The sequence below is a fragment of the Pongo pygmaeus genome, chromosome 18, assembly GCF_028885625.2.
Source record: "Pongo pygmaeus isolate AG05252 chromosome 18, NHGRI_mPonPyg2-v2.0_pri, whole genome shotgun sequence".
Lineage (NCBI taxonomy): Eukaryota > Metazoa > Chordata > Mammalia > Primates > Hominidae > Pongo > Pongo pygmaeus.
This window is the reverse complement of record NC_072391.2, coordinates 86,956,298-86,980,165: the sequence shown is the minus strand read 5'-3', so window position 1 is coordinate 86,980,165 and position 23,868 is coordinate 86,956,298. Positions and strand designations below refer to the sequence as shown.

Here is a 23,868-nt window from a genome sequence, read left to right as displayed (position 1 = left end):
TGGCTAACACAGTGAAACCCTGTCTCTACTAAAAAATACAAAAAAATTAGCTGGGCATGGTGGTGGGCACCTGTAGTCCCAGCTAATGGAGAGACTGAGACAGGAGAATGGTATGAACCCGGGAGGCGGAGCTTGCAGTGAGCTGAGATTGTGCCACTGCACTCCGGACTCGGTGACAGAGCAAGACTCTGTCTCAAAAAGAAAAAAAAATACAAAAATTAGCCGGGTGTGGTGGTGGGCACCTGTAGTTCCAGCTACTTGGGAGGCTGAGGCAGGAGAATCGCTTGAACCTGGGAGGTGGAGGTTGCAGTGAGCTGAGACTGTGCCACTGCACTCCAGCTGGGGCAACAGAGTGAGACTCCATCAGACACACACACACACAAAAATCAATGAGGACTGAAGAAAGAATTTGATTTTGTAAAGTTTGTCAAATATAAAAAGTGTTTTTTTTTTTTTTTTTTGAGACAGAGTCTCGCTCTGTCGCCCAGGCAGTGGTGCAATCTCGGCTCACTGCAAGCTCCGCCTCCCAGGTTCACGCCATTCTCCTGCCTCAGTCTCCCAAGTAGCTGGGACTACAGGTGCCTGCAACCACGCCCAGCTAATTTTTTGTATTTTCAGTAGAGACAGGGTTTCACCATGTTAGCTAGGACGGTCTTGATCTCCTGACCTCTTGATTCGCCTGCCTTGGCCTCCCAAAGTGCTGGGATTACAGGTGTGAGCCACCGTGCCTGGCCTAGAAAAAGTTTTAAAACGGTTGCTATCACTAAATAGGATCACAGGTCATTGTAAAATAAGGCATTCACTTAGCTACAGTGATAACTCACAGATTTCTCTTTTTTTATTTTCTTATTTTTTTTCTGTTTTTACCTTTCTTATGGTGCTGAGATAACTCAAAGATTTTAAAAAAATGTGGAAACCTTTATTCTTTGAGGGAATTTCTCAAAAGATAAACACAGCATAAGGCCAATTAAATCTCTCTAAAATTTTATAAACAAATCTATTAAATTGTAATCATCTTGACCATAAGATATAATTTTCAGGCTGGGTGTGGTGGCTCATGCCTGTAATCCTAGCACTTTGGGAGGCCAAGGCAGGCAGATCACTTGAGGTCAGGAGTTCAAGACCAGCCTGACCAACATGGCAAAACCTCATCTCTACTAAAAATACAAAAAGTAGCCAGGTGTGGTGGTGTGTGTCTGTGATCCCAGCTACTTGGGAGGCTGAGCCAGGAGAATTGCTTGAACCTGGGAGGTGGAGACTGCAGTGAGCCAAGATCACACCACTGCACTTCAGCCTGGGTGACAGAACAAGACTCCATCTAAAAAAATAAAAATAAAAAAATAAGGCCGCACCACTGTACTCCAGCCTAGGCAACAAGAGCGAAACTCCGTCTCAAAAACAAAAACAAGAAAATTTCCATAACTCTTTTTATAACTTTTTTTTTAATTAAAGAGTGGGTTAATGCTCCAAGAAAGCATTGTTATTCTGACACAGGCCAAAATTGCACCACTGTACACTCCAGCCCAGACAACAAAGCAAGACTCCATCTTTTTTTTTTTTTTTTTTTTTTTTTTTGCATTTTGTTTTTTTTTTTTTTTTTTAAATTTATGAAGTATTTATTGATCGTTCTTGGGTGTTTCTCGGAGAGGGGGATATGGGAGGGTCATAGGATAATAGTGGAGAGAAGGTCAGGAGATAAACACATGAACAAAGGTCTCTGGTTTTCCTAGGCAGAGGTCCCTGCGGCCTTCTGCAGTGTTTGTGCCCCTGGGTACTTGAGATTAGGGAGTGGTGATGACTCTTAAAGGGCATGCTGCCTTCAAGCATCTGTTTAACAAAGCACATCTTGCACCGCCCTTAATCCATTTAACCCTAAGTTGACACAGCATATGTTTCAGAGAGCATGGGGCTGGGGGAAAGGCCATAGATCAACAGCACCCCAAGGCAGAAGAATTTCTCCTAGTCAGAACAAAATGGAGTCTCCTATGCCCACCCCATTCTACACAGACACAGCAACAATCTGATCTCTCCTTCCTTTCCCCACACTTCCTCCCCTTCTCTTCAACAAAACCGCCATCGTCCTCATGGCCCGCTCCCGATGGTCGCTGTCTCTTTGGAGCTGTTGGGTACACCTCCCAGACAGGGCAGCCAGGCAGAGGCGCTCCTCACGTCCCAGACAGGGCGGCCGGGCAGAGGCGCTCCTCGCTTCCCAGACGGGGCCGCCCGGGCAGAGGCGCTCCTCTCCTCCCAGACGGGGCGGCCGGGCAGAGGCTCTCCTCACATCCCAGACGATGGGCAGCCGGGTAGAGGCGCTCCTCACATCCCAGACGGGGCGGCCGGGCAGAGGCGCTCCTCACTTCCCAGACGGGGCCGCCCGGGCAGAGGCGCTCCTCGCTTCCCAGAAGGGGCCGCCCGGGCAGAGGCGCCCCTCGCTTCCCAGACGGGGCTGCCCGGGCAGAGGTGCTCCTCACTTCCCAGACGGGGCCGCCCGGGCAGAGGCGCTCCTCACTTCCTCCCAGACCGGGTGGCAGCCGGGCAGAGGTGCTCCTCACCTCCCAGACGGGGCGGCCGGGCAGAGGCGCTCCTCACCTCCCAGAGGGGGCGGCCGGGCAGAGGCGCTCCTCACTTCCCAGACGGTGTGGCGGCTGGGCAGAGGCGCTCCTCCCTTCCCAGATGGGGCAGCCAGGCAGAGGCGCTCCCCACTTCCTCCCAGACGGGGTGGCGGCCAGGCAGAGGCGCTCCTCACTTCCCAGAGGGGGCGGCCGGGCAGAGGTGCTCCTCACTTCCTCCCAGACGGGGTGGCAGCCGGGCAGAGGCACTCCTCACCTCCCAGACGGGGCAGCCGGGCAGAGGTGTTCCTCATCTCCCAGACGGGGCGGCCGGGCAGAGGTGCTCCTCATCTCCCAGACGGGGCAGCCGGGCAGAGGTGCTCCACACTTCCTCCCAGACGGGGTGACGGCCGGGCAGAGGCACTCCTCACCTCCCAGACGGGGCGGCCGGGCAGAGGCGCTCCTCACCTCCCAGACGGAGTGGTCAGGCAGAGGCGCTCCTCACTTCCCATATGGGGTGGCGGCCGGGCAGAGGCGCTCCTCACTTCCCAGATGGGGCAGCCGGGCAGAGGCGCTCCTCACTTCCTCCCAGACGGGGTGGCGGCCAGGCAGAGGCGCTCCTCACTTCCCAGACGGGGCGGCCGGGCAGAGGTGCTCCTCACTTCCTCCCAGACGGGGTGGCGGCCGGGCAGAGGTGCTCCTCACCTCCCAGACGGGGCGGCCAGGCAGAGGCGCTCCTCCCTTCCCAGACGGAGTGGCCAGGCAGAGGCGCTCCTCACCTCCCAGAGTGGGCGGCCGGGCAGAGGCGCTCCTCACTTCCCAGAGTGGGCGGCCGGGCAGAGGCGCTCCTCACTTCCCAGAGTGGGCGGCCGGGCAGAGGCGCTCCTCACTTCCTCCCAGACGGGGTGGCGGCCAGGCAGAAGACTCCATCTTAAAGAAAAAAAAAAAACCTTTTTACAAACTTTATGAAAACTTACACAAACCATTTATGATATACTTGGCCTTCCTGTTTTATCCTGAACATCCCTCTTTCCAAAATAACCAGCCATTTCAGAACAAAAATTTACCATACAAGATTCTTTCTCATATGAAATTATTTTCCTTTTAACTTTTCATACTAAAAATACCTCCTTAAACTATCTTTACATCTGTAATTATTTACTTATTAAAAAAAATTTTTTTTTTTTTTGAAATGGAGTCTCACTCTGTTGCCCAGGCTGGAGTGCAGTGGCGCAGTCTCGGCTCACTGCAAGCTCTGCCTCCTGGATTCACGCCATTCTCCCGCCTCAGGCTCCCATAAAAATATTTTTTTCAAAATTAGCCAGGCGTGGTTGTGGGCACCTGTAATCCCAGCTACTTGGGAGGCTGAGGTGGGAGAATCGCTTGAACCTGGGAGGCGGAGGTTGCAGTGAGCCGAGATCACGCCACTGCGTTCCAGCTTGGGTGACAGAGTGAACTCTGTCTCAAAAAAAAAAAAAAGAAAAAGGAAAGAAAACTGTGATAGTCTTCATTTAAAGTTATTTCTCTGTTAACCATTTTCTTTTTTTTTTTTTTTTTTCTGAGACGGAGTTTTGCTCTTTTTGCCCAGGTTGGAGTACAATGTTGCGATCTTGGTTCACTGCAACCTCCGCCTCCCAGGTTCAAGCGATTCTCCTGCCTCAGCCTCCCCAGTAGCTGGGATTACGGGCACCTGCCACCATGTCCAGCTAATTTTTGTATTTTTAGTAGAGACAGGGTTTTACCACATTGGCCAGGCTGGTCTTGAACTCCTGATCTGAGGTGATCTGCCCACCTCGGACTCCCAAAGTGCTGGGATTACAGGCGTGAGCCACCATACTCGGCCTAACCATTTTTATAGCCTGTGAATTTTAGGTGTTTACCCAAGTAAGAACCTTATGGTTAAAGAAATGTTCCTCTTTTTTTTTTTTTTTGCCAATAACTCAGGATTTATCACTTTCCATTAAACAATATTAAATGCCTTATTTATCAAAAAATTAGTCAAACATAATTCCCTTTTGTGTTGCAAGCCTTATAACCCTCATGCCAAATTTTGACAACTTACAATATCTCGTAATGATAAATATTAAACTCCTTTACCAATAAATCTAAACAATAATGTATGTTGACAATTCTGAAGACATTTCTAATTTTATTTTACCAATAATTTTAAAACCAGCTTATTTTTTAAGGATTTACTTAAGTCACATGAACCTGAAAAAGCATTTGGGCTTAAAGTTTCTATTTTTCTGGCCAGGCATGGTGGCTCACACCTGTAATCCCAGCACTTTGGGAGGCTGAGGCAGGTGGGTCACGAGGTCAGGAGATCGAGACCATCCTGGCTAACATGGTGAAACTCCGTGTCTACTAAAAATACAAAAAATCAAAAAATCAGGCAGGCGTGGTGGCGGGCTCCTGTAGTCCCAGCTACTCGGGAGGCTGACGCAGGAGAATGGCGTGAACCCTGGAGGCGGAGCTTGCAGTGAGCCGAGATCTTGCCCCTGCACTCCAGCCTGGGTGACAGAGCAAGACTCTGTCTCAAAAAAAAAAAAAAAAGTTTATGTTTTTCTGATACAGTATTTAAGTGCTTTTTTTTCCTTTAACGCAATTAATTAAAACTCTTTTATATATTTTTGGTAGTGAAACATTGTATACGTGACTCATAGATACATAGATGTAGCCAACACACAGAAGATGCATAAGACCCCTTCTTTTTTTTCTACTATTTTAAACTTCCAATTTCTTTCTTTCAATCTTTTTTTTTTTTTTTTTGAGTTGGAGTCTCACTCTGTCACGCAGGCTGGAGTACAGTGGCACAGTCTCAGCTCACTGCAACCTCCACCTCTTGGGTTCAAGAGATTCTCCTGCCTCAGCCTTCTGGGTAGCTGGGATTACAGGCACCCGCCACCATGCCCGGCTTATTTTTTTTATTTATTTATTTTTTTTAAGATGGAGTTTCGCTCTTGTTGCCCAGGCTGGAGTACAATGGTGCAATCTCAGTTCACTGCAACCTCCGCCTCCCAGGTTCAAGTGATTCTCCTGCCTCAGCCTCCCAAGTAGCTGGGATTACAGGTGCATGCCACCACACCGAGCTAATTTTTGTATTTTTGGTAAAGACGGGGTTTCACCATCTCGGCCAGGCTGGTCTCGAACTCCTGACCTCAAGTGATCTGCCCGCCTTGGCCTCCCAATGTGTTGGGATTACAGACATGAACCATCGTGCCCGGCCTAAACTTCCAATTTCTTGATAACCTGTTTCACTGTCTTAGGCAATTTTCAGCTTGATAGCCCTAAATTGACATACCAAAGGAAGAACTCTTAGGTGAAAAATCAGATAGCAAAATTTACATCTCAAAATACAGAGGGAGAGTCTGGGTGTGTTAGAGGGACATTAAAAATGAATGTTACCTGTAATCCCAGAACTTTGGGAGGCCGAGGCAGGCAGATCATGAGGTCAGGAGTTCAAGACCAGCCTGACCAACATGGTGAAACCCTGTCTCTATTAAAAATACAAAAATTAGCCAGGTGTAGTGGTGGGCACCTGTAATCCCAGCTACTCAGGAGGCTGAGGCAGGAGAACACTTGATCCTGGGAGGCGGAGGTTGCAGCGAGCCAAGATAGCGCCACTGCACTCTGGCCTGGGCGACAGAGCAAGACTCTGTCTCAAAAGAAAAAAAAAGAATGCCAAGTCAAACAAAATTATAGGCTGTGCATGGTGGGGGATTTCAAGTGGGGGCCTACCCAACTTTGAGTAGGGGGCTGCCCACTTCGGCTCCCCTCTTCAGTGAGAACTGTTCTGTTGCTCAACAAAACTTTGTCCTGCTCACCCTCCGGTTGTCTGCATAACTTCATTTTTCTTGGACATGGGAGAAGAATTTGGGACTTGCTGAATCACAGATTCAAAAAGGGGGTGACGGCCAGGCCTGGTGGCTCACACCTGTAATCCCAGCACTTTGGGAGGCTGACGTGAGTGGATCACGAGGTCAAGAGATCAAGACCATCCTGGCCAACATGGTAAAACCCCGTCTCTACTAAAAATACAAAAACTGGCCGGGTGTGGTGGCTCACGCCTGTAATCCCAGCACTTTGGGAGGCTGAGGCGGGTGGCTCACCTGAGGTCGGGAGTTCGAGATTAGCCTGACCAACATGGAGAAACCCTGTCTCTACTAAAAATACAAAAAATTAGCCGGGCATGGTGGTGCATGCCTGTAATTCCAGCTACTCAGGAGGCTGAGGCAAGAGAATCACTTGAACCCGGGAGGTGGAGGTTGCAGTGAGCTGAGATCGTGCCATTGTACTCCAGCCTGGGCAACAAGAGAGAAACTCTGTCCCCCCGCCCACCAAAAAAAAAAATTAGCTGGGCGTGGTGGCATGCACCTGTAGTCCCAGCTACTTGGGAGGCTGAGGTAGGAGAATCACTTGAACCCAGGAGGCGGAGGTTGCAGTGAGCCGACACTGTGCCATTGCACTCTGGCCCGGTGACAGAGTGAGACTCTGTCTCAAAAAAAAAAAAAAAAAAAAAAAGTTGGGGGTGACACTGTAACACACCCCCACTCACCAGACCGCAGGCGAGGGGAACAATCACGCTGTGACACCCTTGAGGCTCTGCGGTTCCTGGCATCTCCACGTTTTGGGCGCCACCACATTCCCCTTGTCCAGACTCCAGTGCTCAAGGCAGAAGTGGGTTGCGGCGTGCGCATGCGCAGTCCAGCCATGGGCTGAGGGCAGATCCCACCGCCGGGCTAGGTGGGCGGGGTACTCAAGGGCCAACCCTGGAGCCCAGGAGACCCGGGTGGGTAGGGGCACCACCGGACACAGAGGCCACCAGCTGGAGAAGCAGCACCCCAAAAAGTCCTGTGTCAACTATTTTAGTAAAAAAAAATCAGGTAACACAATACAATAGGAAGCAATTTAAGATCTGAGAGGAACGTGTCTGTTTGCACTCTTGGGGTTCCATAAGAAAAACAGAAGTTTCTCCCCAAAAAGGAGTCTGGTGCCTTCTCTTCTACACAGGGGTCTGTATATGTGTATGTGGCATACGGACTTAATTAAGCTACTACGTTGGAATATGTCAGATATTAGCTTTTAGTTAAGTTTACTTTTGACCATTAAGCCCTTTTAAAAATCCTCTTGGCTGGGCGCAGTGGCTCACGCCTGTAATCCCAGCAGTTTGGGAGGCCAAGGAGGGTGAATCACAAGATCAGGAGTTCATGACCAGCCTGGTCAAGATGGTGAAACCCCGTCTCTACTAGAAATACAAAAATTAGCTGGGTGAGGTGGCAGGTGCCTGTAATCACAGCTACTTGGGAGGCTGAGGCAGGAGAATGGCTGAACCTGGGCAGCGGAGGTTGCAGTGAGCTGAGATCGCGCCACGGCACTCCAGCCTGGGCGACAGAGTGAGACTCCATCTCAAAAAAAAGAAAATCCTTTTAAATCTTTAAATCTCACTACCTTATTTCAGCTGGGACAAACTGCTGATATTTCAAAAGTAACACAAATTTCAAACCAGAAAGGATGTAGGAACCAAACCCAGGCTGTCCTGGTGGAAAAATGGCGGACTCTACCTACCCAACTGCAGCCTGAGGTGATGGCACTTACTCTTCAAGTGTGGCTTGACTGGAAAAAGGTGGTCTCGTTATGCAAATAAAGCCCATCAGGTGGTCAAAATCTTTTTTCCCTTTTTCTGGCTTTTTTTTCCTTTTTCCCAGGTGTGGGAATTCAGCTAATTCAGAGGCTTGTTTCCCACAACTTGCAAGTTTGCTTCAGATTTGACCAAGTCTAATAGAATTCGTCAAATCCAACGGGAAAAAGACTGAAACAGCAAAAATAGCAAACACAGAAACAAATAAACAAAAAGCAGTTAAGCAAAACAAACAATCCCACAATTTATACACTTACTGAGCATGCTAATAGTGAGAAATTAAGACCAGCCAGTCGTTAATGTTAGCTTTAGTCATTAAGGAGAACTTCCAAGACAGAACCCCAATTCAGCTACTTACCTAGGAATGGGGCCCGGGCTTTAGACTGCTCTCCCCCACTGTGGAATCAGGAAAAACTCGAGTTGTTTCCCAGCTGAAACTCCAGAGAAGTCTCCTGCTCCCTATTATCACAGAAGCAGGAAAACTCACCTTCTTTGTCGGAAGCAAGTAAAACACCGGAAAAGGAAAAGGCATTGTGCGCAAAATAAACCTTAGACCTCAACCAAGTTTCGGGAGATCAGAGATTCTCTGGAGGGTGGTAGGGCTCCCAGATCTCAGCAAATTGTCCTATTGTCCTGAGCAATAAAGAAGGCCCAAACTGGTCCTAAGCACCAGGAAGAAACCTGTCAAAGGGCAGGGCCACCTCCACTCTTGAGTCCCTGCATGGTGGCCAATTTGTAGGCCAACAAGTATCTGAGACAGGTCTCAGTCACCTTAGAGGTTTATTTGGCCAAGGTTAAGGATGGGCACGTGACAGCCAACTCTGTACCTTCCTCCAAAGATGATGTTGAGGGCTTCAGTATTTCAAGGGGAGACGATGCTGAGGGCTTCAGTATTTCAAGGGGAGATGATGCTGAGGGCTTCAGTATTTCAAGGGGCGATGATGCTGAGGGCTTCAGTATTTCAAGGGGAGATGATGCTGAGGGCTTCAGTATTTCAAGGGGAGATGAGATGATGTTGAGGGCTTCGGTATTTCAAGGGGAGATGATGCTGAGGGCTTCGGCATTTCAAGGGGAGATGATGCTGAGGGCTTCGGTATTTCAAGGGGAGATGATGCTGAGGGCTTCGGTATTTCAAGGGGAGATGATGCTGAGGGCTTCGGTATTTCACGGGGAGATGATGCTGAGGGCTTCGGTATTTCAAGGGGAGATGATGCTGAGGGCTTCGGTATTTCACGGGGAGATGATGCTGAGGGCTTCGGTATTTCAAGGGGAGATGATGCTGAGGGCTTCGGTATTTCAAGGGGTGGGGCTGGAGGGAAAGGAGGGAGGGCGTGGTCACATCCTTGAATCCACAAGACAAAAGGAGTCAATTATGTATTTGTCTTGTGCTCAGTAAATTGGCACTTCACCCACTTTTTGATGGAGTGGGTGAAGGGTATGAACAGACACTTCTCAAAAGAAGACATTTATGCAGCCAACAGACACATGAAAAAATGCTCATCATCACTGGCCATCAGAGAAATGCAAATCAAAACCACAATGAGATATCATCTCACACCAGTTAGAATGGCGATCGTTAAGTCAGGAAACAATAGGTGCTGGAGAGGATGTGGAGAAATAGGAACACTTTTACACTGTTGGTGGGACTGTAAACTAGTTCATCCATTGTGGAAGACAGTGTGGCGATTCCTCAAGGATCTAGAACTAGAAATACCATTTGACTCAGCCATCCCATTACTGGGTATATACCCAAAGGATAAATCATGCTGCTATAAAGACACATGCACACGTATGTTTATTGCAGCACTATTCACAATAGCAAAGACTTGGAACCAACCCAAATGCCCATCAGTGATAGACTGGATTAAGAAAATGTGGCACATATACACCATGGAATACTATGCAGCCATAAAAAAGGATGAGTTCATGTCCTGTGCAGGGACATGGATGAAGCTGGAAACCATCATTCTCGGCAAACTATCGCAAGGACAAAAAACCAAACACCGCAGTTCTCACTCATAAGTGGGAATTGAACAATGAGAACACTTGGACACAGGAAGGGGAACATCACACATCGAGGCCTGTCGTGGGGTGGGGGGAGGGGGGAGGGATAGCATTAGGAGATATACCTAACGTAAATGACGAGTTAATGGGTGCAGCACACCAACATGGCACATGCATACATATGTAACAAACCTGCACGTTGTGCACACGTACCCTAGAACTTAAAAGTATAATAATAAAAAAATTTGGCACTTCACAGAAGGTGAACAGAGTAGCTACCTATGGAGAAACTTTAACTTTTTATTGGTAGCTCTCTGCTTACGAACAAAAAGGAAGCAGTTTCTTGGGTGACTCATATTTCAGCTTATTTTTTTTTTCTTTTGGCAGAGTGAAATTAGGGTCCCAAGTTTTGATTGGCCTTTCACAATTCCTAAGGCTGTGTGTGTGTGTGTGTACTACACAGGCCTGCATGGCTTAGAAATTGTGTGTGTGTGGCAGGCAGCAGGCTCCCTCCCGCTGGCACCTGAGGAGTCTGTGTCCAGGACTCTGGTGGACACCCCTGGCTCCGCTGGCCACTGAAGCAAGCCAATGAGAGATCACATGGAAAGCCTGCTGGCCAGACTAGAAACTAACAAAGCTCACACACTGTCACTAAATGCATCAGGCTTCCAGACAGGGCAGGGCATTCTCAACACAGGGGGAAAGTCTAGCCTGAGCTGAGGGTTGCTGGAGAGGTGCAGCCACATGAGATAACTTGTCTCATGCCGTTGTGTTCAGGTCCCTTCCGTGGCCTTCCACAATCAGGAGCCCTCATCTGTGGGCCAGAGACAGGACAGCGCTGGCAAGGCCACTTCCAAAGTCTCAGTGCCACGGCTGTCCCATGCCCCCAGCACACATTCCACATTCTTCTTTGGGGCCTTTTAATAAGCTGACTCAGATTAGTCAAGCTAGGAGCCCTGGGGCCCCGTTCGGCGACTCTGCACCTCTTTGTTCTGGAACATTACATCTTAACGTTTAGCTCTTAGAATCTGACCTTTTCCTCAAGTTTGGGAGGCATCTTATTCACTATAACTTCAAAGTATTCACACTGTTTCCTTCTGAAACGAAGGGAAGTGTTTTAACTGTGCACCGCAAATCAGAATGTAAGATGCCATCTGCTGTCCATCACTCTGCAGAGCCAGCCACTTCCAACATGAACATACTAATTTATTCATTTATCAATACCACAAAGCTCGCTCTCTGAGCCAGTCACTCTTGCCTCCACCGAGCTGCTAGCAGCTCTGGGGAAGGCAGGACCAAATGGCAATGGAGAACGGGCTGCGGCTTCTCACAGGGTGGGGCGAGCCTGGTGCACCCTCCCTGAGAACACTGGAAAAGGGGGCTGCAGTTTCTCACGGGGGGGCAGGCCTGGTGCACCCTCCCCGAGAGCACTGGAGAAGGGGGCCATGGCTTCTCACAGGGTGGGGCGAGCCTGGTGCTGGAGAAAGGGGCTGCAGTTTCTCAGGGTGGGCGGGCCTGGTGCACCCTCCCCGAGAGCACTGGAAAAGGGGGCTGCGGTTTCTCACGGGGGGACAGGCCTGGTGCACCCTCCCCGAGAGCACTGGAGAAGGGGGCCATGGCTTCTCACAGGGTGGGGCGGGCCTGGTGCACCCTCCCCGAGAGCACTGGAGAAGGGGGCCACGGCTTCTCACAGGGTGGGGCGGGCCTGGTGCACCCTCCCCGAAAGCACTGGAGAAGGGGGCTGCAGTTTCTCACAGAGTGGGGCGGGCCTGGTGCACCCTCCCAGAGAGCACTGGAGAAGGGGCCGCGGCTTCTCACAGGGTGGGGCGGCCGTTCCTGAGATGCCTATTGCAGGGAGTAGCGAGTGCCATGCAAGGGTGCTTGTTTATTCTTTGAGATGTAAATTATAGGCGTCTGCTGTACTGGGGTTCCTGTGCCGCCGGTAGGGGCCCCAGTCCTCCGGCTCCCGAATGGTTCTCTGCTGGTCACTCCCGCTGGAACTGCAGCTGACTAGCGTCTCATTCGACGCTCGCGTGATGATGATCTGTGGAACGACCACTTTCTTCCTGCTGGACTTTTGCTTTACGTCAGGTTTCTCTAGAGGAAAAAACATCCAGGCATTTAGTAGATGTGTGGAAAGCTCCTTCCACAATGCAGACACCTCCTGCCATTGGTCAGAGTAAAGGAATTAGATGTATGGTTAGCAGAAGAAATGGGTGAGTCCAAAAGTTCAAAACTGTCCACGAACATTCCAGGGCTTAATGGATGTGCAACTCAGCCATGAGGGTTGCTGATGCTGGACACCCTTTTTCAGGGAAGAAAACAGGAGAAACACTTCCACTATCCGTGGCAGGATGGCGTCAGGGCGACCGGCACAGGAAGGAGGGAGGGCACACGTCCAGGCAGGAGCCGCCTCAGAGCTCAAGGTTCAGAGACATCATTTCCACTCCAAAGGTCTCTAATTCTGGTAAAGCCCTCTGTACAGAACTTTATCCATTAGAATGTTCTAGAAATGGACATTTCTGATGTTGCTAACATTTTCTTAAACCTGTTAAGGTTACAAGGAACGCCTGAGACCGGTGAAACTGCTGAGCCTGCTGAGCGTTGCCAAGTACAAAGCAGAAGTGCTCCTTCACCGGCTGCTCTCCTGGCCGCCCGCCCGTCCCTTCCTGCAGTGCCACTGCTACGAGCTCGGGCACAGCCGCCCACCCCCTTCCTGCAGTGCCACTACTACGAGCTCGGGCACAGCCGCCCACCCCCTTCCTGGAGTGCCACTGCTACGAGCTCGGGCGCAGCTGCCCACCCCCTTCCTGCAGTGCCACTGCTACGAGCTCGGGCACAGCCGCCCACCCCCTTCCTGGAGTGCCACTGCTACGAGCTCGGGCGCAGCCGCCCGCTCCCTTCCTGGAGTGCCACTGCTACGAGCTCGGGCACAGCCGTTCAGGCTTCTGAGAGCAGGATGGAGCTCGCTCTCTCTGCACACGTATGTGTGGTACAGGGTTAGAAGACTCACAGTCACCTTTTTACAGAAACAACTACAGTGGTCATGTTGTTTTACAGCTTTGTGGGGACACTTGATAGCTCACGAACCTGGATGCGAGGTAGGGTGGACAGCTGGCAATGGCAGTGCTGGTTTATTATTTTATTATTATTACTAGTTTTTTTGAGATGGAGTCTCGTTCTGTCACCCAGGCTGGACTGCAGTGCTGTGATCTCGGTTCACTGCAACCTCCACCTCCCGGGTTCAAGTGATTCTCCTGCCTCAGCCTTCCGAGCAGCTGGGACTACAGGCTCCTGCCACCACACCCGGGGAATTTTTGTATTATTAGTAGAGACAGGGTTTCTCCATATTGGCCAGGCTGGTCTTGAACTCCCGACCTTAGGTGATCTACCTGCCTTGGCCTCCCAAAGTGCTGGGATTACAGGTGTGAGCCATTGCGCCCGGCCAACAGTGCTGGCTTTTATCGCGTGCCTGTTCTGAGCCCTAGAATAGTGAATAATGACACACAGCAGCTTCTGCTATAGGTCTCTGACAACTCATATTTCAGACAAAACTGAGATACAGCCAAACCAATCCACCTGCCCAAGGCTAGTCAGACAGGGGAGACACAGAGGCCAACTCGACTGCCCAAGGCTAACCAGGTGGGGGAGGCAGAGAAGCCAAGTCGCCTGCCCAAGGCTAGTCAGATGGGGTATTCAGGACTCGGCCTCTCCCTCTGCCTGCAGTGCTGTGTTACATAGCCTCATCTGTGTCAGCTGCCGAATGACCCACAGCTGCACTAAGCACTGAGAGATATCCCTTTTTCTTTTTGAGACAGGATCTTGGTCTGTGGCCCAGACTGAAATGCAGTGGCACGATCATGGCTCACTGAAGCCTCAACTTCCTGGGCTCAAATGATCCTCCCACTTCAGCCTTCCAAGTAGCTGGGACCACCAGCATGCACCACTGTGGGCGGCAAGTCACCCAGGTGCCAAGGCAAGAGACCACGGGCACGAGCTGTTCCAGTGTAATATATAAAATAAGAATAGTTATACTAGATCTAGATCATAGACATGATTATATATGAATACCATTAATTACTTTGTAGCAATTACTCTTTATTCCAATATTAAAATAATCCTCGCTCTACAATCATAACCTAAGAAAAACCAGGCCATACAGAGACAGGAGCTGAGGGGACACGGTGAGAAGTGACCAGAAGACAAGAGTGTGAGCCTTCTGTTATGCCCGGACACGGCCACCAGAGGGCCCCTTGGTCTAGCGGTAAAGCCAGCGTCTGGGAAGACACCCGTTGCCAAGCAGACCGTGGTCCGCGGTAGCGTCAGTGCCAAGGGAAAACACCCGCTACTTAGCAGACCGGGAAAGGGAGTCTCCCTTTCGCTGGGGAATTTAGAGAAGACTCTGTCCTCCACCTCTTGTGGAGGGCCTGACATCAGTCAGGCTTGCCCGCAGTTATCCGGAGGCCTAAGCGTCTCCCTGTGATGCTGTGCTTCAGTGGTCACGCTCCTAGTCCGCCTTCGTGTTCCATCCTGTACACCTGGCTCTGCCTTTTAGATAGCAGTAGTCAATTAGTGAAAGTACTAAAAGTCTCTGATATGCAGAAATAATGGCGTAAGCTATCTCTCTCTCTGCCTCGGCTGCCAGGCAGGGAAGGGCCCCCTGTCCAGTGGACACGTGACCGACGTGACCTTACCTATCATTGGAGATGGCTCACTCTCCTTATCCTGCCCCTTTGTCTTGTATCCAATAAATATCAGCGCAGCCTGGCATTCGGGGCCACTACCGGTCTCCGCGCATTGGTGGTAGTGGTCCTCCGGGCCCAGATGTCTTTTATCTCTTTGTCTTGTGTCTTTATTTCTACGCTCTCACATCTCCACACACGGGGAGAAAACCCACTGACCCTGTGGGGCTGGACCCTACAAACCACCACACCCAGCTAATTTTAAAATTTTTTGTAGAGACACAGTTTTGCCATGTTGCCCAGGCTGGTCTTGAACTCTCAGGCTCAAGTTATTCTCCCACCTCACCCTCCCAAAGCACTGGGATTACAGCAGCCATGAACCACTATGCCGGCCCTTTTCTTCCATTTTTAGAGACAGGGTCTCACTCTGTAGCCCAGGAAGGAGCGCAGTGACTATTCATACATGTGATCACAGCAAACTACCGTCTTGTCCTCCTAGGCCCAAGTGATCCTCCGACATCACTGAGTAGCTGGAACCACAGATCCCACCTATGGGACCATATATTCCCACATCACCACACCTGGCTTTTTTTTTTTTAACTCTAACCTACTTGAGTATCAGAGGACCCGACCCCCTCATGCCTCTGGTTTTCCAGATGTTTCCTACTGCTCTTTCATTTTTATTCATTTATTTATTTTGAGATGGACTCTCACCCTTGTCACCCAGGCTGGAGTGCAGTGGCACAATTTTGGCTCACTGCAACCTCTACCTCCCAAGTTCAAGTGATTCTCCTGCCCCAGCCTCCCAAGTAGCTGGCACTACAGGCGCCCATCACCACGCCTAGCTAATTTTTGTATTTTTAGTAGGGATGGGGTTTCATCATGTTGGTCAGGCTGGTCTTGAACTCCTGACCTCAAGTGATCCACCTGCCTCGGCCTCCCAAAGTGCTAGGATTACAGGCGTGAATCACTGCACCTGGCCTCATTTTTATTCTTTAGATGAACCTTTGAATAATCTGCTCATATTCCCAAAAGATCTTTTGTGTTTTGACTTGGTGTTGACTGATTTTACAGAGATTAACGTATTTACACTATTGAAACTTTCTAGTCTAAAACAAGACTTCTTTCATCTTCCTCAGAGTTTAGTTTCTTCATTTAGAAACATAAGGCCAGGCGCGGTGGCTCACGCCTGTAATCCCAGCACCTTGGGAGGCCGATGCGGGCGGATCACGAGGTCAGGAGATCGAGACCATCCTGGTTAACATGGTGAAACCCCGTCTCTACTAAAAAAAAAAAAAAAAAAAAAAATAGCTGGGCAGCCTGGTGGGCAAGCGCCTGTAGCTGAGACAGGAGAATGGCATGAACCCGGAAGGCGGAGCTTGCAGTGAGCGGAGATGTACCATTGCAGTCCAGCCTGGGCGGCGACAGAGCAAGACTCCGTCTCAAAAAAAAAAAAGAAATATTAATCTTGGGCCAGGCATAGTGGCTCATGCCTGTAATCCCAGCACTTTGGGAGGCTGAAGCAGGCAGATTGCTTGGCCTCTGGAGTTCGAGACTAGCCTGGGCAACATGACAAAACTCCATCTCTACAAAAAATACAAAAATTAGCTGGGTGCTCTGTGGCCCCAGCTACTCAGGGAGCTGAGGTGGGAGAATCGTTTGAGCCCAGAACGTCAAGGGTGCAATGAGCCAAGATTGTGCCACTGCACTCCAGCCTGGGTGAGACCATCTCAGAAACAAAACAGAAAGAAAAAATGTGACTCTTCTCAAGGTTCTTGGTACATATTGTGTGTACTTCTATTGCTGCAAAACAAATCAACACAAACTTCACGGCTTAAACCAGCACATCCACTTATCCTCTTATCGCGGCCATCGTCGGGGTCCAGACGCGGCATGGCTGGGACTCAGGCTGAATTCCAGGTGCCAGCTGCACTGCATTCTCAGGAGGAACCAGAGGGTCCTCTTCTAAGCTCATCCCGGTTGTCGGTAGAATTTATTCCTGGTTCAAGGAATGAAGTTCCCATTTTCCTGCTGGCTTTGGCAAGGGCTTGCTTAAAGCTTGCAGAGGCCTAAAAAGCCTCTGACACTTTTACTGTCTGGCTTCCCTGATGAGGTCAGGCCCACCCAGGATCAGCTCTCATTTTGATTACGTCAAACTCAATGGATGAGTGAGCTAATCATAGGAGGGACACACCTCCCTCTTCTTCATTCCACTCACACTCAAGGGGAGGGTTACACATGGCTGTTCCCCAGGGGCAGGGATCGTGTGGGCCGTCTTAAGAGTCCTGCCATCTTGTTACCAAACCGCCTTCCAGGAAGACGTGTGCCTCCACAGCAATGTGTCCGAGCCCTTGATTCAGAGTCAACTGATATTCTTTGGCCTCTCATAGATGCATTTGTTTTACAATTGTTTATAAGAGTTTGGGGAGAGGTTTAACATTTTAATGCAGTCAAATTCTTCAATATGTGTACTGTCTTTCCTTGCTAGGAAGCATAAATAGGGTCTTACTCTGTCGCCCGGGCTGGAGGGCAGCGGCACGATCTTGGCTCACTGCAGCCTCAACCTCCTGGGGTCAAGGGATCCTCCTGTCTCAGGCCCCTGAGTAGTTGGGGCTACAGGCACACTCCACTACACCCAACTAATTTTTGTCTTTTTTGTAAAAATCGGGTTTCACCATGTTGCCCAGGCTGGTCTTGAACTTCTGGGCTCAAGTGATCTGCCTGCCTAGGCTTCCCAAAGTGCTGAAATTACAGGCATGAGCCACAGCACTTGGCTCCCAAAGCAAACATTTTATATAACTATAGTACCATTATCGACACAAGGAAATGGACTCCGGTACTATGAGTGTATGTACAGCCACGCCATTTAATCAATCACTACCACAACCAACAATCCATCTTCCTCCCGCTGCACTTCAGACACACCCACTCCCTACCCCAACCCCAAAGCCCTGCCCTTCAGACACACCCACTCCCTACCCCAACCCCAAAGCCCTGCCCTTCACAGACACACCCACTCCCTACCCCAACCCCAAAGCCCTGCCCTTCACAGACACACCCACTCCCTACCCCAACCCCAAAGCCCTGCCCTTCACAGACACACCCACTCCCTACCCCAACCCCAAAGCCCTGCCCTTCACAGACACACCCACTCCCTACCCCAACCCCAAAGCCGTGCTCTTCACAGACACACCCACTCCCTATCCCATCTCCAAAGCCCTAGTAACCAACCATCTGTCCTCCCTGTGTATAATTTTGTCATTCAGAGAATGTTACAGAAATGGAATCACGGCCGGGTGTGGTGGCTCACGCCTGTAATCCTAGCATTTTGGGAGGCCAAGGCAAGCGATCACCTGAGGTCAGGAGTTTGAGACCAGCCTGACCAACGTGGAGAAACCCCATCACTACTAAAAATACAAAGATTAGCCAGGCATGGTGGCGCATGCCTATAGTCCCAGCTACTCCGGAGGCTGAGGTAGGAGAATTGCTTGAACCCGGGAGGCCGAGGTTGCAGTGAGCCAAGATCGTGCCATTTGCACTCCAGCTTAAAAAAAAAAAAAAAAAGAAATGGAACCATACAGCATGTGACCTTCTGGGATTGGCTCTTTTCACTCAGCATGATATTTTTTAATAGCTGATAGAAGTGTTCCATTTCTCTCTTTTTCAAAATTTTCTTGCAATTAAGCATACTCTACCTTCATGAAAATGTTACAGGCCGGGCGTGGTGGTTCACACCTGTAATACTGGCACTTTGGGAGGCTGAGGCAGGCAGATCACAAGGTCAGGAGTTTGAGACCAGCCTGTCCAATACGGTGAAACCCCGTCTCTACTAAAAATACAAAAATTATCCAGGTGTGGTGGCGCACACCTGTAGTCCCAGCTACTTGGGAGGCTGAGGCAGAAGAATTGCTTGAACCCAGGAGGCGGAAGTCGCAATGAGCCAAGATCGTGCCACTGCACTCCAGCCTGGGCAACAGAGCGCGCGACTCCGTCTCAAAACAAACAAACAACAAAATGTTACAAAAGTGTTCAAACAGGCTGGGCGCGGTGGCTCACGCCTGTGATCCCAGCACTCTGGGAGGCCGGGTGCAGTGGCTCACGCCTGTGATCTCAGCACTTTGGGAGGCCGAGGTGGGTGGATCAGCTGAAGTCAGGAGTTTGAGGCCAGTCTGGCCAATGTGGCGAAACCCCATCTCTACCAAAAATACAAAAAAATTTAGCTGGGGGTCATGGCAGGCGCCTGTAATCCCAGCTACTTGGGAGGCTGAGGCAGGAGAATCGCTTGAACTTGGGAGGCGGAGGCTACAGTGAGCTGAGAGCCGAGATCATGCCACTGCACTCCAGCCTGGGCAACAAGAAGGAAACTCCATCTCAAAAAAAAAAAAAAAAGTGTTCAAACACACAAGAATATAGAATACTGAATGAGCACCTGCACCTATGCAGCACTCAGCTTCAATCAGTATTTTGTTATCTTGTTCTTTCTTCGTTTTTTTCCTGAGTATCTTTTTTTTTTTTTTTTTTTTTTGAGATGGAGTCGGAGTCTCGCTCCATCGCCCAGGCTGGAGTGCAGTGGGATGATCGTGGCTCACTGCAACCTCTGCTTCCTGAGTTCAAGCGATTCTCTTGCATCAGCCTCCAAAGTAGCTGGAATTACAGGTGTGCACCACCACATCCAGCTAATTTTTTTGTATTTTTTGTAGAGACAGGGTTTCACCATGTTGGCCAGGCTGGTCTCAAACTCCTAACCTCAAGTGATCCACCCGTCTTGGCCTCCCAAAGTGCTGGGATAACAGCATGAGCCACAGCGCCTGGCGTCCTGAGTATCTTTAAGGAATTTCAGACATATGATTTTACCCATTAATGTTGCAGTATATTTCTTTAACAGATAGGGATTGTGTTTTAGCGTAACTACAATAGCATTGCCACATCTAAGAAAATTAACACTGACTCATCCCCAAATACCCAATCTGACTGTCTCAGGAGTGACTGAGCCCAGGTCTAGGTTGCTCAGATTTCCTTCTAACATTCCCCTCCTTTTTTTTTCAAGTTCTTTATTTGTGGTAGAATTTCCAACATTGTGAAATAAGCTGACTGTAAATCTGTGATGTGTTAGATCTCTATAATGTTTGTATGTTTGTGAATTTTGTAATGCAAAAATTTAAGCATATACAGAAGTAGTAGGGGTAACAGTATAATACATCTATCTGTATTAGTCCATTTTCATGCTGCTAATAAAGACATACCAGAGACTGAATAATTTATACAGGAAAAAGGTTTAATGGACTTACAGTTCCACATGGCTGGGGACGCCTCACAATCACGGGGGAAGGTAGGGAGGAGCAAGTAACATCTTACATGGATGGCAGCAGGCAGAGAGAGAGCTTATGCAGGAAACTCCCGTTTTTAAAACCGTCGGATCTCGTGAGACTCATTCACTATCACGAAAACAGCACAGGAAAGACCTGCCACCATAATTCAATCACCTCCCACCCAGTTCCTCCCACATGTGGGAATTCAAAATGAGATTTGGGTGAGGACACAGCCAAGCCACATCAATATCCTAACAGCTGCCACAACGATTAACTTATGGCCAAACCTTCTCCCCATCATGGCCCTTCTGTTCTGCTCACTACTGCTTCATAGTAACTTACCCCAAACCTCAGCAGCTTAAAGCAACGATTTTCTTTTCTCTGGATTTTATGGGTTCAGGACAGGTTTGGCAGGACAGGTATCACGTGTGGTTGCCCAGGCAGTTGCAGGCATCTGAAGACTCACTGAGACGTCCAGGGCAGCTCTTGGGGCTGGACACTAATGCTGGCTCCCCCTGAGGTGCATGCCCCAAGCTGAGAAGACTCAAGGTTCCAGCCAGAGCCTGGAATCACTAACGGCTTGTTCGCGCACAAGTCTGGCTCCTGGGTTGGAAGGGCTTAGGGACCAGGGCTACTAACCTGCAGTGCTTCCCAGGTTCAGATTCAGGTTGAAAAGCATTTCCATCACCCCCCAAAGTCCCCTTGTGTTCAGCTGTGGCCGGCTCCCATTTCTGCCCAGCAACCACTCATCTGCTTCTCTCTGTAAATGTGCCTTTTCTGGACATTTCATGTAATGGGAACTGCAATACGAGTGGTCTTTCCTCTGGCTTTTCTCACTCAGTGTCCCACCTTCAGGGCTCCTTCACAGTGTGGCAAGGGAGTCAGCAGCTTGCTCCTCACTGTTGCTCAGCCCGTCACTGCATGGAGAGCGTGCGCACTTCGTCTTCTCTCCTGAAACTCTGTTCTCACTCTTGCTCTGCTGTCTTCCCTTCAATGTCCACCTTCCTCCCCCACCCTCTGGTGTGACAGACACTGCTGGGGCCTTTCCAACAGGCGGTCCTCCTTCCCCCACTTCCGCTGCTGGCAGAGGTCCTGCCCGCTCCCGTGCTTCACAGCTCCCTCCAGCCCCTGGTGAGTCTGCACCGCTGAGTGAGTCCTGGAGAGGCTGGGCAGGCGAAGCCTTCCTGGGAAAGGTTTCCTTGCTCATATAAAGCAAGGAGCAATGCCCTTGGAGTAGACGCAGAAGGAGTAATGCCTTTGGAGTAGACGCAGTCCTGCCTGCGTGTGGGGGCTGCACACTCATCGGGGGCTGTGGACACTGAGAGTGCTCAAGAAGAGACATGCAAAGCCTTTGATGTCACTGCTGTGCTAACAAGCAAGCCGACCTGGAAGCCTTGCCTCTGACCCTTCATTCGTGAGACATTAAATCCCTGTGTTAAAGCTGTGTTTAGTTAGCTTTTCTGTAACTTTCAGCTAAAAGCACCGACAGACAGGTAGCATTTTCCAAACCGCCACCCTAGGGTGATGCTATTCCTGTAGGGTTCCATCCTCCAGTGGGGGGTTCCGCCCTCCAGTGGGGGGTTCCAAGGTTAGGAATTCAAATTCAGGCCTTTCGTCCAAGCCCAAGGCCCAGAGCCTCCTACTTCCAGCCCTTGATCCTACAAGCGTGTCAGTCTGAACAAGTCCAGGCCCAGCTCCTCTGCCTAGCAGGTCAGTCATCCCCCTGACATTCTTTCTTGTCTGACCCAAGTGGTTCATTCCTTTTTTTTTTTTTTTTTTGAGACAGACTCTCACTCTGTAGCCCAGGCTGGAGTGCAGTGGCGCGATCTCGATCACCGCTACTTTTGCCTCCCATGTCCCGGTTCGAGGTTCAAGCGATTCTCCTGCCTCAGCCTTCTGAGTAGCTGGGATTACAGGCACATGCCACCACGCCCAGCTAATTTTTGTATTTTTAGTAGAGACAGGGTTTCACCATGTTGGCCAGGCTGGTCTTGAACTCCTGACCTTAAGTGATCCACCCCTCTCGGCCTCCCAAAGTGCTGGGATTACAGGCGTGAGCCACCGCACCCAGCCGAGTGGTTCATTCTGGCGATGAAACTTAAACACTTCCTCCTGGCACAGGCCCCCAATCTCCTCAGACAGCAGGCTCCGCGGATTCTGCCTGCCTGACCCTTCTGGAATTCGCACTGCGAGGCCTCGCTGGCTCCCACTGGGACACAGCAATGGGTCTCTGACCGGGCCACCTCCGCCGGGAACTGGCTTCCCCCGTTGGTAGGCACAGACCCCATCATGCCGCCCTTGTTTTTTATTTTTAAATATTTATTTTTTGTAGAGACAGGGTCTCACTATGCTGCCCAAGCTGGTCTTGAACTCTTGGGCTCAAAAGATCCTCCCGCCTCGGCCAAATAACTGGGACGACAGGTGTGAACTACCGCCCCAGGCAGCACCTCCGTTGTTTAAAATATTTAACGCTTCCAGCTCCACGTGGTAAAACTGATGGAAAACTTTGTATTCTAGCTTCTTCCTACTATTGGGGCCTCATCTTCCCCACACACACCCAAAGGTCTGGCCACACTAGGCTGTTATAACAGACACCTTTGTCGCATCCAGGTTCTACTCCTCGGTCACCCTCCGCAATGTACTTGTCCCCACAGCCCTCGGAGAGCTACAGTCCAGCCTGGGACGGCCTCCCAAGGCTCTGTTCCAGTGTGCGGAGGCTCAGGGATTCTCAGTGGCACCAAGATACCCAGCCCTGCAGGAGAACCTCAGGTGAGACACACGCACACTGGCCCAGCCCCTCGACCACCTGGTACGCACTTATCACTCGGGAACTGACCTACATTTTCATTAAACTTATGTTTTCAACCAAGAATTCTGGATATTTGCCTCCTACATAAAGTTCCTAAAACAAACCAGTTTCATCTTTAGGGCGCGTGCCTGCTACTGGTGTCCATCCGGTAGAGTCTTAGAAGTAGGCTCCTCACCCCAGCCCCAGATCCTCCAAGCCGCTGACCTCGCTTCGCTCCCTCCCGCCGTCCCCTACCTTCCAGCGAAGCTGCCGGCGGCGGGTGCTTGGCTGTCCCGGCCCCCGGGTGGAGGCTGTCCACAGGCTTCTCCAACTCCCTGTCTGCCTGCCTGTTTTCCTGGGAATGCTTCTCCATCAACTTCTCCTTAGATTTTGGAACTGAATAGGTGGATCCCTTCTTTTGCTCCTCATCTGAAATATATGGATCATCCGTTAGACCCGGGACTTACTGAATGCAGAGCAGTGGGTCCCATCGTCTTCAGTCGCCTGCTTGGGTCCAGAATAAGCTGGCTTCAAAAGTCTCGAGTCTCTGCGTTTCCGCAACCGCCTCAGGCGGGAAACGCGCCGTGCGTGGCGGACTCGGCGGCAGGAACGGTTCGCACCGGACCGAGCCTGGCGCCTGCGCTCGCGCCGTCCCGCCCAGCCCCGCCCTGGGCCCGCGCCGAGGGGCGAAGACGCGGGGAGCCCAGCGCCTGCGCCCCCTTTACCTTTCCTGGGTTTCTCTTTGCTTTTGGAAAGGCCCATAGGTGAGCCCACCGCCCCCTCCGGCGCAAGTCCGGGTCCCCGCACCTCCGCAGCCGCGCAGCCCGGAGCGACTCACAAAAGCTCCTCTCGGCCCCGGCGTGCGTCACCATGGCGACCGCGCGCCGGGCTGCCGCGC

At 50.6% G+C, this 23,868-nt stretch overlaps 1 protein-coding gene across 5 annotated transcripts; it reads right to left on the bottom strand.

The window, feature by feature from the left end:
- Window positions 1-3,341: 3,341 nt before the first annotated feature.
- SPATA33 (spermatogenesis associated 33) lies at window positions 3,342-23,859 on the bottom strand. 5 transcript variants are annotated; one of them, XR_010124335.1, is made up of 5 exons: window positions 23,696-23,859; window positions 23,226-23,399; window positions 8,546-9,496; window positions 8,145-8,358; window positions 3,342-3,479 (listed from the first exon to the last, which is right to left on the bottom strand). XR_010124335.1 is itself a non-coding variant. In XM_054455460.2 (3 exons), the coding sequence occupies exons 1-3, from the start codon at window positions 23,730-23,732 to the stop codon at window positions 12,077-12,079; spliced, it is 423 nt and encodes a 140-aa protein (XP_054311435.1). In that variant the 5' UTR covers window positions 23,733-23,859; the 3' UTR covers window positions 9,964-12,076. The 5 variants fall into 5 exon arrangements, 2 of the variants coding, with proteins under 2 accessions (XP_054311435.1, XP_054311436.1); XR_010124336.1 differs by having other exon boundaries at window positions 8,546-8,646; XR_008494754.2 differs by lacking the exons at window positions 3,342-3,479; window positions 8,145-8,358 and having other exon boundaries at window positions 8,546-8,646; window positions 9,015-9,496.
- Between the last annotated feature and the right edge of the window lie 9 nt (window positions 23,860-23,868).